Source organism: Petaurus breviceps, unplaced genomic scaffold (genome assembly GCF_028583685.1).
Source record: "Petaurus breviceps papuanus isolate PSGF00001 unplaced genomic scaffold, PetGlider_PUasm1.0 80, whole genome shotgun sequence".
Classification (NCBI taxonomy): domain Eukaryota; kingdom Metazoa; phylum Chordata; class Mammalia; order Diprotodontia; family Petauridae; genus Petaurus; species Petaurus breviceps.
In genome coordinates this window covers 20,769,588-20,786,860 of record NW_027186540.1, presented here as the reverse complement: position 1 = coordinate 20,786,860, position 17,273 = coordinate 20,769,588, and the positions used below count along the sequence as shown (strand labels likewise).

At 38.5% G+C, this 17,273-nt stretch overlaps 1 protein-coding gene across 1 annotated transcript in view; it reads left to right on the top strand.

Annotated features, from left to right (window-relative positions):
• The window catches only part of LOC138176042 (coiled-coil domain-containing protein 146-like), a 245,551-nt gene that overhangs the window by 215,444 nt on the left and 12,834 nt on the right, over positions 1 to 17,273 (top strand). The window contains exons 13-16 of the mRNA XM_069106784.1: positions 42 to 206; positions 1,675 to 1,899; positions 3,521 to 3,749; positions 15,699 to 15,827. Of these exons, the coding sequence (XP_068962885.1) occupies positions 42 to 206; positions 1,675 to 1,899; positions 3,521 to 3,749; positions 15,699 to 15,827 (748 nt within the window). The remainder of the gene's footprint in view (positions 1 to 41; positions 207 to 1,674; positions 1,900 to 3,520; positions 3,750 to 15,698; positions 15,828 to 17,273) is intronic.

The following is a 17,273-nucleotide window of genomic DNA, read 5'->3' as shown; positions in this document are numbered from 1 at the left end:
TTTAGCAAATAAAGTCACCCAAACTGTTTGTATTTTTACAGACTAAAGGATTTTTCCAAATTGTATGACACCATCCGAAATGAAAGGAACAAATTTGTGAACTTACTTCACACTACTCACCAGAGAGTCTATGAAATAAAGGAAAAGCTCAAAATGTCAATCAATGAAATGGAAATTTTAAGGAATAGCTCAGCCACTCAAGACAGGTGAGCATTGGAACAGCTACTTCCAAGGGAACAACTCTAGAGCGTCTGGTTTATTTGCATTCTAATGAAAAAAATCTATATCTATCTATGTATATATGCTATATATATATATATATGCTTATACATATATATATTTCTAGGATTCTATTTTAGAATGGGAAGGGAGCTTTAAAAAATCACCTACTTCAATGCCTCCATTTTTCAGTGATGATTTAACAATCTCAATGTGGTTGCTAGTGTTGTTTGTAAAACTATTTAAAAAGGTAGATGAGAAATTAAAATAAGATTGGCTATATCAGAAGGAGCTTTCAGTCTCCTAATTGGGGATAAGGTCGAACATTTGACACATTTGTATTCATCATAAAATTTAAAGTAAGAAGGAACCATGGAGATAATCTAGATTGATCCCCTCATTTTATAGATGGGAAACATGAGTTAGGGAGAGGTTAAATGATTTGTTTAAGGTCACATAGTTAATTAGTAAATGGCAAAATTAGTATTCAGACTCTCAACCTTTGATTCCTGATCCTGTGTTCCTTCCATAAGTTTTTTCTGATAACTAATATTTTCCTGACTTCCACCTAGTTAATATGGATACCATGATTTCATGTTTTCTTTAACAAAAAGGTAGAGGCACTTAGATGTTGCAGTGAATAGAGTACTGGACTCAGTGTCTTCCCAAGTTCAAATCTGTCCTAAGATACTTATTATTTATGTGAATCTAGGCAAGTCACTTAACTCCATTTGCATCAGTTTCCTCATCTGTAAAATGAGCTAGAGAAGGAAATGGCAAACCTCTCTAGTATTTTTGCCAAGAAAATCCCAAATGGGGTCACAAAGAGTCAGATACAACTGAACAACAATAGTGTGTCTTATAAGTGGTGTAGTGGATAAGGTGCCAAGCCTGAAGTCGGGAAGACTAATTTTTGTGGGTTCAAATCTAGCCTGACACTCACTAGCTGTGTGACCCGAGGTACGTCACTTGACTCTGTTTGCCTAAGTCCCTCATCTGTAAAATGAGCTAGAGAAAGAAATGGCAAACCACTCCAGTATCTTTGCCGAGAAAACCCCAGGTGGGGTCACAATGAGTCAGACATAACTGAAATGACTGAACAACAGGGAGAAAATAGCCTCTTGGTTATGGTAGAAGCTAAAACACAAAAAGAATTTTAGAATAAAAAGCAGAATATAATTTTAGTTTAATTTTTATGTAACTGAGATTTGTGAACTTACAGACTGTAACTTAGAGACTGTGAAAATTGGGTGAAGTTATTAGAATTTTTGCATAATTTCATAAGATGAAACTGTTCACATTTCTGCAAAACTATTTCCTTACTAAAGCTTCACAAAAGCAAAATGATTCACCCAGTGAGAAAGGAAATATATATCACTCTACTTATTTCAGAAAATTATCAGTTAACAAAATGAATATGTTTATTCCTTGTCCCATTGTTAATTATTTTTAAAGAAAACTACAGAATTCCCTGCTGAAACGGTCCAACAACCTTACAATCAAAGAGAGCATGGAAAATGATGTGTGCAAAGTTATAGCAATACTTCAGGAAAGGAGAGAGAAGAAAGAAGAACAATTAAATAATATTGAAAGACTGGCCAATGTGGTCACATTCATTGAGGAAGAGATGGTACAGCTCCGGAAAAAATACGAGAAAGCTGTTCAGAGTCGAAATGAGAGGTAAAACAGAACCTTGGTTATGAGAACAAAGCATTGTGGCACTTGTTTTTCCTACCTGAAGTTAACTTGAGGCACCACCACATTTTCAAACTTGGGTTTCTTTTGGTATTTTTTATGCTAGCATGATTGAAAATAAAAAGAAGCAGGCTATCTAGGCCAAATGCTGTTGAGGAAGAAATATAGAAGTGTTTGAAACTATTTCAGTTGAGAAGCAAATATTGTTTTCCAGGGCTTTTACTAAGAATTCCTCTGATGTTAATTCTATCTACTAAACATCTATTAAGTGCCAACCATTAAGTGCTACTACTATTAAGTACTAGGCACTATTCTAAGCATTGGGGATACAAAAGAAGCAAAAGACAGTTCCTACCCTCAATTCTACAAACCATTGAGCCTTTGCTTGATTCTGGTGAAAGTTTTGTGGATCTGGATTTTCTGTGAACATTGAGAGATTCTCCCATTACATGATCTCTGAAAAGAAATCAGGTCCTTTGGGCAGCTTCTTTAGCTCCATTAAACATAAGGACAAGATTTTAGCAGCTTCCAGAAACACTAAATCCCTCCCACAGAGTTGCTTTTCTTCTGGGGAGGGGGTTGGAAGAGCCGAACTGATGATTTCGTTAATAAGGAAATTCCTGGTGTGAAAGTTTCATTCCCTGATGCCAGTCTGCAACTCCTAATCTTAAAAATCAAATGACTTCTCATGAAGTTTGTAGGTATCAGAAGAAAGATTTGAACCCATCCTCCTTACTTCAAAATCGTTTTTCTATCTACTCTACTACACTGTCTCTTAACTGAAAAAAAAAAAATCTGACGTGATATTGTAGTATTTTATAATAGAACCTAGATTCAGATCATCACTTTACAGAAACAATCTATTGTGCCACAACTATGTATAAGACCCTGTACTAGGCACTGGGAGACTAATGTTCCCTGACCTCGGAAGTCATGAAAAAACTTGATGTGCATCAAAAGTGCACTGGGAAAGATGGGGGAAGGGGCAGAAGAAAGATGGCAAGGGGAAAGAGATACTGATAACATGGGGTTAGCTAAAAGGAAAGACAGATCATGACAAGTGATTTTGTAAGCATTAAAAACAATTGCTTTAATAGAGAAAAATTAATCGAAGGCATGAAAAGAAAGGGCACAGAAAATAAAAAGTTATCAAAGAACATGAAACTTCTAGCCCTAATTATGCTTGTTGTGGAAAAAGACAGCATTTCATTGGAATATACCTATGTCTTACAAATTATTCTAAGTTCTCATGCTTACAACTAATATATCAGAGTTGGACTAACTCCACATTTAGTCCTAGTCAAAGGATTTTTCACAATCCTAAGACTCTAAAAAGAATCTTCAGAGGAAATAGACCTCTTTCTTCCATTCTCAAAGATAATAAATAAATTTATAAATGAATGAAGAAGTAAATGAATGAACAGAGAGAGCTATAGAGAGAGATCCCAGTCTCTAGCCCTACCCTTCTCCTCTAACCCTTAGTTAGATGCCATTCCAGATGTCTCCTGGAAGTAATCCAACCTCAATTTCTCTTTAAGGCCCCTGATAGTTAATTCACAAATAATCTTGTTGCTTCTATAACCCAAAATTTTGATTTTGACCATAGTGGTGTTTTACTGATTGAACGGGAGGAAGAAGTGTGTATTTTCTATGAGAAAATAAACATTCAAGAGTTGATGAAGAGAAATGGCGATATTGAGTTACATATATTGGAAGAAAAACTAAGATTTCTGAAGCTGAAAATTGCTGAGAGACAAAGAAAGATTTATGTGTCCCGAAAACTGCTGCCACTGAAGAGAACTTTGGACATGGAAATAGCAGATGTACAGATTGAGGTGGGAAATGCTTCAAGTGGATTGTTTGTAGAAATGTTGAGGTATTTTTTACCCTCTTTACTAACTTTTAAGTTATGCTGCTATGTATTGAAAGTACAACAATGTATATGAGGTAACTTCTCATACATTAACCAATCCACCCTATTGAAAGTAACAGTGTAGCTCATATGGGTTGTGTGTGTGTGTGTGTGTGTGTGTGTGTGTGTGTGAGTGAAAGAATTTCTGATTCTACTGCAGGGCAACACTTCTGGCCTAAATAATAACATAAGTTTTGTTTTTAGTTGTTTAAAATTACATTTTCTCAGGGATGGCTAGGTGGTGTGGTGAATAGAGCACTGGCCCTGGGGTCAGGAGGACCTGAGTTCAAATGCAGCCTTAGACACTTTACACACTTACTAACCGTGTGACCTTGGGCAAGTCACAACCCCAGTTGCCCTCCAAAAAGCAATAAATAAATAAAATTACATTTTCTCGATGCCATATATTCTTATATCACAGGGTTTTTTTTCCCCTCCTAGATCTTAACAACTCCCCCCCCCATTTGAACCCTCCTTCCTAAAAAAGAAAAACAGTCAAAATTTCCATAGTTATTCTTATTTTACTTCTTTCATTGCATAAATTTCTATTGATTTTTCTGTTTCTCTGATTTCCTCATACTAATCATTTCTTACTGCACAGTATTATTCTCATTCACCACAGTTGCCATTCCCCAGTTGACAGATGCTCCCTTTATTTCCAGTTCACTGATACCACAAAGTACTTCCTCTGAATTTTTAGAATATACTCTGTAGCTATATTTTCGGCCTTAGATATATACCCAGGGTAGGAATCCTGGATCAAAGGGTATGAAATTTTAGTTAGTTTGCTGGCATAATTCCAAACTGTTTTCCAAAACACTTGGGCCAGTTCATAGCTTAATCAACACTGTGTTAGCATTCCTTTCTCCCCGTAGCCCCCCATTGCCAAAAACTGACTTTTTCTATATTTTGGAAATTCAGGGTAAAATTCTGGAGTTGTTTTATTTTCTATTTCTCTTACTCAGAGAATATTCTGGTATGGCCCTTAATAGTTTGAGATTCTTTTGAAAACTCTTTATTCTTATGCTTTTCCCACTTACCTGTTGGGAAATGCCTCTTGATCATTTTGTCAATTGCCAATACCTTTATGTCAGAATTTTGTGATATTTAATGCAAATATTTTTCCCATTTAGCACACTTTATTTTTAGAAAAGAGCACTATTAAATATATCTCAGAGTTGGAGGCTTCTAAGCCTGTTCTACAACATTAAAACTTCCTGCATTTTTACCAAGTATTTATTTAATAATGTCATAAATTTTTTCCTACTGTAGCTTTAATTACCTTAGCCAAAGAATCTTGTTTATTTCTGATTTCTGCTATTCTTAGGAAAGGGCTTAGGTAGTTGTTTTTTTGATATCCTTTGAAGCTAGAATTTTGTTTATAATTGATTTTTTATTTACCTATAATCACAGCCATTAGTGACACCAGTTGAAGAGGACTTTACCCCAGGGAGCCAACATCAAGAAGAACATTCTTCCTCCCACACTTCACTTTTGGGTCCCCTGCCAGTCCATGCAGCAATCACTCACAAGTCACCCCACCAACGTCCTATCCTTATGGTGCCACACTCCCAAGGCCCACCCTTCCCCCACCCCAATGGGGGCAAGGATTAGACTCCCTGTGGGATTGATCACTCCCTCACATGATGTGACTGTGCCCGGGTTGAACTGTCTGCTCTACTTCTCCTTCCACCATGACCTCTTACTCCCCCCATCTGTTCTTTCCTCAAACAAAAAGATTCTTTTGCCATCGTTTTATAGCCTAACCTTTAGCACACTGTTTTCTTTAAATATACTGCTTTTACATTACCTATCCCCTATGCCATGAATGCTCTTAATGAGAATCAGTTGGGCACCAGAAATGATGAGGTTCAGGGGCATCCCAAAATGTTGGGGTACAAGGTCAACTCGAAAGAATTCACTCAGGCTGTCTCAAAATCAAGTAAAGGAAATTCAGGTAACACAACACACCAAACAGGCTCCTCAGCCCCTTAAAGGGAGACCCTTAAGGAGGGGGGGTAGCAGCCCCCAAAAGGAGGTAGCCCCCCAAAGGAGACGGCCACCCCCAAGGGAAACCAGCTGCTTCAGGGAGATGGCTTTTTATTTTTTTATTTTTTATTTTTTTGCTTTTTGGAGGGCAATTGGGAAATGACTGATTTTTGCTTTTTTTTTTTTTTTTGCATTTTTTTGGAGGGCAATTGGGGTTAAGTAACTTGCCAAAGGTTACACGGCTAGTTTTTTTGTGTAGATGTTAAGGGTCTTAGGCCAGAACTGAACTCAGGACCTCCTGACTCTGGGGCCAGCGCTTTACTCACTGTGCCACCTAGCTGCCCCTTGGGAGATGGCTTTTTAAGAGGGATACCCCCCATTAAGGGAGATGCCCAAATAAGGGGGATACTCACTAAAGGGAGATGCTCATCAAGGGAGCCCACAGCTTAAGCAAGATGGGTCCTTAAGGGAGGCACCCACTAAGAGGGACACCCTCCCATTAAGGAAAGTCCACTAGCCAGGAGAGGCTAGGGATTCTTATAGAGAAAAAACCTGCCATGGACAGGGAGATGAGGTAACCAGGGACAGTAGTTCAGAGTCTTGGGTATTATCTATTATTATTATTATTCCATTTTTTAGCCCCTGTTAGGGTATTTCCTTTACCAGTCCACTTGAATATCATTGTCTTCTAAAGTGACTTTAAGTGGTAGAGATAATGGACTTCTCATTGACCACTCCATTTGAATTTCATCATCTCCCCCTCAAGAAGTAGGCACCCGAATTCATTTGGGAAAAAGGACAGGAGTCTTGCATTCCTCATCACTCTGATTTCTTACCTCTACCATTTTAGTTTCCTTGGCTCCCTTCAAGGCTCAGCTCAAATCCTACTTTCTGCAGGTGGCTGTTCCTGGCACCTCAACTGCTAATGCCTTCCCTTCCCAGAAGGCCTTCCAGTACTCTGTATGTATCTTGTATTTACCTAGATGTTTATATGGTATCTACCTCCATTAGAATATAAATGCCTTAAAGGTAGAGACTATTTTGCTTTTCTTTGAATCCCTAGCACTTCCCAGGTACAAAATAGGTGCTTAATAAATGTTTATTGACTAAATTGACTATTTAACTCACAAATAATTTAAACTTTACAAGGATTCTAAGCATAGCTAAGAGGTATTTTTGTTCACTGCAAGTTTATATCAACTTTTTCCATAAAGAAAATAGGGTTGCACTATATTTTCTACCTAATGATTGGGCGGCCTAATTTTTAATTCTGGTTTCTCATATTATGAACAAGCATTCTTTTTGTTGTTTTCTAAAATGTCACATTTGCTTTTGACCCTATCACTGGATTACAGTTTGTTCTTGCTGCTTTCTGACATTAGTTATGGTGTAGCATTCCCCATCTTGGGAGTGCTTGCTAGAATGGAACTTATGACTCATAGCTATAGAATACTTTCTTTGGGCAAAGATCTCTGTGTCCTCTTTGTATCTGAAATTGTTCTTTGGCTATTTATAAAACCCAATGGCAGATATTTTAAGTTTAAGTTGCTCAGAACCAGAGATTGCTTCTTAATGTCCTCCTCTGATTGATGCACAGTAAATTGCATGTTAGAGATGGTTCAATTTTTGTTCAGCTAGTATCTTCAAATTAGTTGAGACATCTAAGAAAAAAGTCAGATAATTTCTTTCTTTGAGAATAAGTCACACCCTGTTTCCTATATGAAAATGACACTGCTAATTCATGTAAGAAGGGATATTTTGGCATCTTGTTTTGCTTATAAAGAGATCTCTTAATAATAGAGATTTACAGTTTCATGTATAATCCTCTTCTGTTCTATTCTGTATATGAAAATATTTTATTTTGGGGGGTATTTAGGTTCAGAATTAAATGATAAAATAGAATGTGCACTCTGTAAGAGGAAGGACTTTTTCATTTTTTGCATTACTAACACTTCACACAGTGTATAACTAACACCTACCATACAGAAGGTACCTAAGTGCTTTTTTTCTTTTTGTTCTTTGTGGAGGGGCGGAAAGTAGGGCAATTGGGGTTAAGTGACTTGCCCAAGGTCATATGGCTAGTTTTTGTGTTAAGTGTCTGAGGCCGGATTTGAACTCAGATCTCCTGACTCCAGGGCTGGTGCTCTATTCACTGTGCCACCTAACTGCCTCCCCTCCTTGTTTTTATGAGTCATCTGAATAGGAAATCCTTTTAGGTGGAAGTAATCTACACGTGAAATAGTACCATTTCTCTTATGAATGAACTGAAACCTAAAAATCAGCCTGTATTATCCAGGAAAACTTGAGATATAAGACTTATGTTCCTCAAATTCCTCATTTATTTCTCTACATTCCCTCTTTATGTAGTTGTGGTAGTGAGGATACTTGAGATGGGGCTGACCTCTAGGGTCTGAACTGTTTGTCAGACCCCGACCTTTCTAGTTTCCCCGGGGGGCCAGGATGACCATTGTCTTTTTTTTTTCTTTTTGGAGGGGGGAAGGTAGGGCAATTGTCCTTAAGTGACTTGCCCAAGGTCACACCGGTAGCTTTTGTGTGTTTGTGTGTGTGTATGTGTGAAGTGTCTGAGGTCAAATTTGAACTCAGGTTCTCCTGATTCCAGGGCCAGTACTCTATTCACTGGCCACCTACCCTGCCCCCATGCCATTGTCTTAGTAAAATAAGATAAGTGGGCTTCCCCACAGCTACTGATTATCTCCCAATAACTTTTGTGGGAACAAAATAAATAAAAATAAAATGTAACATTGATAATGTTAATTTGTGGTTTTCTAAGTCAGTATGCTGCTGGCAGGGATCCACTTCTGTTTGACCCCACTACACAGTATCACAGTGACTTGCCAAGAATAAATTGCCCCTAGACAAAAGCTTCTGCCTCAGCAAGTCCTGCTCCGGTTTGCTGATCTCTCCTCATTTGTCTGAAATGCTGATCTAGTCTCAGACTGCCCTTAGGAACTGCATCGTTGTGGTCTCTGACTTATTTATGTTTTAATGGAGCCACAGCAACCACTAACTGCCTGCCTCCTTATCTTAGGCTATCAGGTGAACCTGGCTGCCTCAGGTGCCATAGTCCTGCCCCAACTCCTGCTAGGCCCAATAAAACAGAACTTACATATGGATTACCTTTAACGCCACAGTCTCTGCTTCAAATAGTCATTATTAGTGCTTAGAAGCAACATGGAAGAAACTCTCTGTCCTTGATTCTAATCACTAACATTATTCATAGAAACGAAACTAGAAGGTTGATAAGAATAATAATAATCCTATGGTTATGAAATATTCTTATACTGTTCAGTGAAAATAGTGATCCTAAATGAAATAGGAATTCCTCTGATATTCAGTGGCTAAATAATAAAATAATAAAGGCTCTGCCTTCATTTATTCACACTATATGTTCACTACCATTGTGAGCCTTCCAATAACTATTTACATACAAAATGAAATGTTATTGAACAGAAATTCAGCCGTGTCCGTGTTAAGCTTTTGAAAAAAAAAAAAACAAACTTCCTCAATATGAACTTAATTAACTGGTTGTCTGCCCTGACCAGTGATGCCGGCCTTTAAAAACAATGTGAAATGTTTTATTTCAAATTATTTTTGGCTCTGCAAATGGTCATGCTAGTTCCTTGCCATATTCTATCATTTGTTGCAGTATTTTCCTCCAAAGTCTTCTACTTTGGTGTAGCATTTTAGTAAGAAATTATTTTAAGATTTATGTTGTTTTTCCAAAACCATTGTTTCAAAACAGATTTTAATCCTTAAGCAATCCAGCCCAAGGAGTATCATGAAACAGATGCTTCATTTGCTTCCACTATTAGAGGGATGTGACATAGACACCACCAGACGCCGTGCTGCGCTTTAGTTTTAAAGAAAATTTAAATGCATGATAGAAGTGGGAAATCTTTTTTTCTTACTGGTCCACCTCAGTCAACAAATATTTATTAAGTACTTACTGTGAATGAGAAAAAAGGGGGGGGGGGACACAGAAAAATATAAAGCAACTTAATTTAATTCTTTTTAATTTGATGCATCATATAAAAGGTTAAACTTTTAGCTTCTTTTAGAAGTTGAAAAGAGGTCCAGGAATCCAATCCCAGGCACCTTATCCTCCAGGGAGGCAGAGGCCAGCAGATCTCTTGAGCTCAGGAGTTCTGAGTTACAATGGGCCGGCTTTTGCTGATCAACTGTCTACACTAAGTTCAGCATTAATATGACAAGTCTGGGGGAGCAGGAGCTGGCCTAAGGAAGGATGCCTCAGCCCAAGTTAGAGCAGGTGAATAGCGATCAGTACAAGGGAAAAGGCTAATGAGCTATCCTCCACACTGCACTATTCTGAGCAAGATAAAGAGAATCCAGTCTTTTTTATGTTAAAACTATGAAAGATACAAGTTAATTCAACATATCTGATACTTTAAAATATGTTTCAATTCCATATTATGATGACTTGGAGTCATTGAGTGGCACAGTGGGTAGAGAGCTGGCCTGGGAGTCAGAAAGGCCCCAAGGCCTTCTTCTGACTCTCCCTGGCTGTGTGACACCTGGACAGGTTATTCACTTAAACCCTCAGTAATCCGGGCCAGGCTCTAAGACATGGTTGCAAGATGGTGTTGTAGTGGTACAGAGGAGGTTAAAGTTGCCGATCCAGTCCTTATAAATATGATGGTGAATGAAAGAGAGGGGGGAGTATAGACAGGAAAGGAGGAAAAAAGAGAAATGGGGAGCAAGAAGGGGGAAAGGAAAGGGGGAAAGATTGAAGAGCGGGCTTAACTTAAAAAGACAAAAAAGGAAAGAGAGCTTAGGGGACAGAAAAAGACACCTACACAATCATGGAGAGAGAGGAAGAAGGAAGAAGAGGAGGAAGGATGAAGATAGAGAGAAGGAAGGAAGGAGGAAGGGACAAGAGGGAGAGAGAGACCTACTAGTGTGACCCTGGGCAAGTCACATAACACAAGTTTGCCTCAGTTTCCTCATCTGTCAAATGGGGATCGTAATAGCACGTTCCTGCCAAGGTTGTTGTGAGAATCAAATTAGATAATAATTGTAAAGTGCTTAGCACAGAGCGTAGCATGCAGTAGACTGTATAAATCTTAGCTATCATGATTAGACTGATCTCCAGAGCCAGGGCTCTGTTAACCTCCAGAGGCTCAGAGTGTATAGTGCTAAAGCCCCCAAGCTTCCACAAGGGTCCTTCCCGGTCTCTCCCTGCCCCCATTCCTGGCTGCCATCAGTCTGCTAGATTTATTGAACTTTTGAAAGGGGCATTCACTGAAGCTGCAAAGGTGTGTGCTTCACTCTCCCATCAGTACATGCCGAGTCCAGGGAAAAGCAGGGAGAGCTTCAAGAGCACAGGCTGCACATGGGCTCCTCACAGGTGCTGCTGTGGGACCTTTTCTCCCCTTCCTGGCTGCGCCCGACGTTCTTCTTAGGAATCAACCAGCCCCCACCCTTATGTGTAAAACGAGAATTTTACAAATGTCCCCAAAGTTTTAGGGCAGCCTTAGCTTTAGAAGGACTACATATAAATTTAAAAGGTCATCATTTGGAAGTTTCAAGACTTAAATTTCTTTTACTTATTTACTTTTGTGAATTTCAAAACATAAGTTTTAAAATTTGTAATTTTAACAAGATGGGGCACACTGTCCTTGTTCATAGCATGTGCAGTAGTTTCTGGATGATATTGGTAGAGAAGGTCCCCTTGCTTGGCCTCTTCAGTCACCTGACCGATCTCCATTAGGTTTGTTGTTGTCACATAAGCCTCAAAAATCTCATTCTTTGGGTGATCTCGAGACTAGGATTACAAATACAATCTTTTCAGGCACTAAGCAACAGGTAATGAAAGTTTTTACAAAGTTTGACTAGAGTGATGGAGTCTAGTATAAGATAATGGGTATGTTGGATGAAAGCGGAGGGACAGCTAGATGATGCAGTAGATAGAGTGCCAGGCCTGGAGTCAGGAAGATTCATCTTCCTGAGTTAAAATCCAGCCTCAGACACTTAACTGTGTGAACTTGGGTAGGTCACTTTACCCTGTTTGCCTCAGTTTCCTCCTCTATAAAATGAACTGGAGAAAGAAGTGGCAAAACCACTCATGTGTCTTTGCCAAGAAAACTCCAAATAAGTTCACGAAGAGCCAGACACAACTGAACAATAATAATAAACATAACAATGTTTTAAATGTTAAATAATTAGCTTTTCAAATTTTTGTGAGTTTATATAGCATTTATACTTCTGAAGTCATTAAAGCTTAAAACTGAACTAAGACTTTTGGGACACCCTGTGTGGTCTACATTGCCTTTGACCTCATAGGGGCTATGGTGAAAGCAGTTTGTAAATCTTAAAGCAGTAAATAAAACTGAGTTATTAGATTAAGTATAAGTCAACCTCCCCTCCCTCCCAAACCTGCTGTTCCTTTAGACTAGGGGCTTTGGAATGCTATCACCTCTCCCCCTGACATCTCTGCCAGCTGAAATGCCTCTTTCTTCCATGCTTTCTTCAAACTCACGTGCCACCTCCTTCCTACAGTTTTCTGTGATTTCCACAGCTGGGAGTCAGAACCACACACAATCTCATCATTAGCAAAAGCCACAAAGGTCATTTAACCCTCCCCACTGGGAAGTCATCTGTCCAGCATCTCCCAGAAAGCTGGCGTCCCAACTCTGCTCAGAGACCTCCAGTTACTGAGATCCCCTTGCCTCCTGAGCCAACCCATTCCTCTGTAAATGTGAAGGTATCTTTCCTTACATCAAGCCAGCCTCAATGTCTGTGAAACTTCCACAAGCAAAACAAGTCTTATCTTTTCCTTCCTATGAAAGTTTTCAAATACTTCAACAAAACGTGGTGATGTCCCCCATATCTTTTTTCTCTCTTCTTAGCTATAAATCTCTCATTCCTTAAAAGCCTCTTAAGTTATGGTCCCTGGGCCTCTCACCAGCTCATCACCTTCTTCTTGATACATTCTAGCTTGTCAATGTCTTTCTTAAAATGTAGTATTCAGAGGCTCGTGCAGCCCTAAAAATGTGGCCTGACCAGGTCAGAGTAGAGGAAAACTCATTCTGGACTCATCCTCTCCATCTGGATATGGTACCTCTGTCCAGACTATTTACATTAGCTTTGATTGCAATGGAACACTATTGGGGCTTGCTTTAAGCTTGCAATCCAATACCATCCTCAAGTATTTTTTCCATATAATCTCTAACCGCACCTTTACCATGAGATGGATTTTCAAAGCTAAGGGAGGCAACATGGTATAGTGGAAAAGAGTATTGACTCTGGATTTGGAGGACCTGGAAAAAAGGAAATGAAATGGATTTCATTAATTTGTGTTCTTGATTTTTAAAAAAAAATACTGGCTTAATGAAACCATCACCATTTCACTTTATAAAAGCTCAAATCCAATCTTTAAAAATGTATTCTTGGATTTTGCCAGGAAATGAAATAGTGAATACTTGCTTATCATTTGAATATTCTACCTTCTTCCCTTTAATGAAAAAGAGACAGCTGCCTGTCTCCAGTCCTATGCCTATCCCTTTCTCCACAATTTTTCTAAGATCCTCGTCAGTGGCTGAGTAATCATATCTTCCAGTTCTTAGACTACTTTGGGGTGGAATTTATCTGCTCCTGATGAAAATGAGGGCAGCCAGGTGTTCTCTTTAAAAAATATTTTTTGGGAGGGGCGGCCAGGTAGCACAGCAAGTAAGAGCACTGGCTCCAGTGTTGGGATGACCTGAGGATCGAATCCAGGCTCAGATACTTAGCACCACACCCAGAAATAACTGGCCATGTAACCTTGAGCAAGTTACTTAACCCCAATTGCTTTAAAAAAAATTTTTTTGGAGGGGGAAGGCAGGGCAATTGGGGTTAAGTGACTTGCCCAAGGTCACAGCTAGTTAAGTGTCAAATGTCTGAAGCTGGATTTGAATTCAGGTTCTCCTGACTCCAGGGCTGACTCTATTCACTGCACCACCTAGCTGACCCTAAAATTTTTTAAATGATTTTTTAAAACTAACATTTATTTTCTTTTGATCCCAGCTTTTTTCCCTCTCTCTCCCCTCCACACTGGAAAAAGAAAAGAGTGAAAACAAAACCCTTGTAACAAACATTCATAGTCAAGCAAAAAATCTCAACATTGGATATGTCCAAAAATGTAGGTCTCATTCTTGATAACTTCATTACCTATCTATCATCAGTATTCTGGAATCATGGTCTATCATTGTATTGAGCAGAGTTCTTAAGTCTTTCAGGGTTGTTAATTTTGACAATGTTGTTATTGAATGAATTGTTTTCCTCATTCTGCTCACTTCACAGCATAAGTCATGACAGTCTTCCCATATATATCTCTGTGTCCCCTACATCAAAAGTGTAAATCTTGCCTCCTGTGGGCCTGTAAAACTCCTGAGTACAGCCTGATCCAGATTAAAATGTAGTTGGAAAAATGTTTAACAAAATAGATAAAAACACAATATATGGTACACAGTAACAGCAACATTATGTGATGATCAGCTATGGATGACTTAGCCCTTCTCAGCAATACAATGATTCAAGACAATTCCAAAGGACTCATGATGGAAAAGGCTATTGACCTTCAGAGAAAGAACTGATGGAGTCTGAATACAGATCAAAGCATATTATTTTAACTTTTTTTTCCATGGTTTTTTTCTTTTGGCCTATTTCTTCTTTCACAACATGACTAATATGAAAATATGTTTTACACAATTACACATATATAACCCATATCAAACTGCTTACCATCTTATGGAGGAAGGAGGGGAGGAAGAGAGGGAGAAAATTTAGAGCTCAAAACTTTTTTTTTAATTTAATTATTTTTAGTTTTCAACATTCACTTCCATAAGATTATGAGTTCCACATTTTCTCCCCATCTCTCCCTTCCCAGGATGGCATATATTATGTAAAAAAGAGTTAGAACCAATGGGAGAAACCACAAGAAAGAAGAAACCAAAAAAAGAGAAAGAGTAAATAATAAACTTCAATCTGCACTCAGACTCAATCATTATTTTTCTGGATGTGGATAGCATTTTTCATCATGCGTTTTGGAGTTGTCTTAGATCCTTGCATTGCTAAGAAGAGATAAGTCTATCAATGTTAGTCATTGCACAATGTGGCTGTTACAATGTTTAATGTTTTCCTGGTTCTGGTCACTTTAGTCAGCATCAGTTCATGTAAGTCTTTCCAGGTTCTTCTAAAGTCCGCCTATTCATCATTTCTTATAGCACAATAAATATTCCATTACATTCATATACCACAACTTGTTCAGTTTTGGTATTCCTCAACTGATGGGCACATGCTGAGTTTCTAATTCTTTACCACCACAAAAAGAGCTGCTGTAAATATTTTTGTCCTGTTCCCATTTGTATGATCTCTTTGGGATACAGATCTAGAAGTGTTATTACTGGGTCAAAGGGTATGCACAGTTTTATAGCCCTGTGGGCATAGTTCCAAATTGCTCTCTAGAATGGTTGGATTCGTTCACAATTCCACTAACAATGCATTAGTGTTCCAATTTTTCCATATCTTCTCCAGCATTTATCATTTTCCTGTTTCATCATGTTAGCCAATCTGATAGGTGTGATGTGGTACCTCAGAGTTGTTTTGATTTGCATTTCTCCAAACAATAGTGATTTGGAGCATTTTTTTCATATGACTATAGATAGCTTTAATTTCTTCATCTGAAAACTACCTGTTTATATCCTTTGGCCATTTATCAGTTGGGGAAGGAGAACTTAAAACTTTTAAAAAATGAATGTTAAAATTTGACTTTACATGTAATTAGAAAAAATAAAAATACTATAAAAACAAGAAAATGTTGAACAAAAATAATTTTAAAATAAATATTTCTTTTCTTGTTTAACAGTTCTCACAATGTACAGACAGAATAAACTATTTGGAGAAAAAATTTATAAATCCTGGTGGATATAACAGAGCTCGCCTCCTGGAAGGAAAAGATATGACTCTGAAGGAAATGATCAACAAGATAGAGGAGGTAACACATCCTTTGTGCATGTTAGCCACTCAGTAATGTTTCATAAATGTGATACTCTTTCATATTAACTTATATAGGCTCACATGTGAATTTCAGGCAATTGTATTTGTTTCCATGTAACTTGGTAATGTGAATTTGAATTCTCTTCAACTGGATTATTAGAAATCCTGCTTTCAACTTTTGCCAAAGAAACAAAAATCCTGTAGTATTAAAGATGCCAAAGAACCTTTATTTGGTGGCCAAAAGGGGCAACTTTTGTTGTGTCTTACATGAATTTGTTTGCCTCCCTAATGGAAAAATATCAAGAGAATGGAACAATATAAAATAGTGAATACTGAGGCCGGAGCAGAATTCTTCTTCTAGTAGGAAATGTTCATACTGGACATGTGGAGATATGGACAGAAAATATGGTTCCTCAAGAATGGTTAACATGGGGGTGGCTAGGTGGCACAGGAGGATCCGAGTTCAAGTACAGCCTCAGACACTTAACACGTATTAGCTGTGTGACCTTGAGCAAGTCACTTAACCCTAATTACCTTGCCTTCCCCCCTCCAAAAAAGAAAAAAAAAGAATGGTTAACATGGAAGTTGTTTAAATAGAGGTTAATGGGTTACAGTGACTCTATCCAGTCCCCAGTTTATGACACACATCTTACCCTTATCTAAGTACTGCACTGCCCCCTGAATCAGGTGACCTAGTGACCACAGGAATTCCCCCTTCTTTCCTCACTTAGATGCTTGAAATTTCCTTCCCTTTCCTTCTTCCCCTGCCACTACTTGGAACCACCACACACATTCTGTTTGTGGTCCTCACTTCACGTCAGAGCCAATCTAGTATAGGATTTGAGGTGAGAGGATTATAGGTAAGAAAAGAAGATAGAATAAACTCCCAAAGCTGCATAAATCTTTGCTTCTCCCTTCCCCTTCCCCTCAGTACTGCTAAACCTGGGTCCCAGTGCTAATCTTGTGCATCAGTGTCCTAAGCTCTATCCCATCTCCTCAGCCCTGCTGCCCCATCCCCCAGGCTACTTCTGTTCTTCACCCAAGAATCTCCACCCTAATCTTTGGTCCTCTGGTGAAATCTCCTGCTTTTAAAACTTCAGGCTTTTCATGTACTCAAATGTAAAACCTTCCCCGTGCATGGAGTAAGTGAAAAAAGATAATGAAGCCTTTTACTCATGTCTCTTATTTGTTGGTAATAGTTACAAAGCAAGCCTTTGAAAAATCCTAAAAGATTGTGTGCTTGCTTTAGGGACAGAAAAGTAGGAAAGAAACTGTAAGACTTCATCCTTTCCTACACTACGGCCCAGAGAAGAAAGAATCCCTGGTTGGAAGCAACAAGTGGTAGCGAAGGAGAACCTAAGAAAAGAAGGGGTATGACTGGAGAACCAGACTAGGTCAGAGCAGCATTCATGGAGATTTGCACTAGCAAAATGTTCTACCCTTA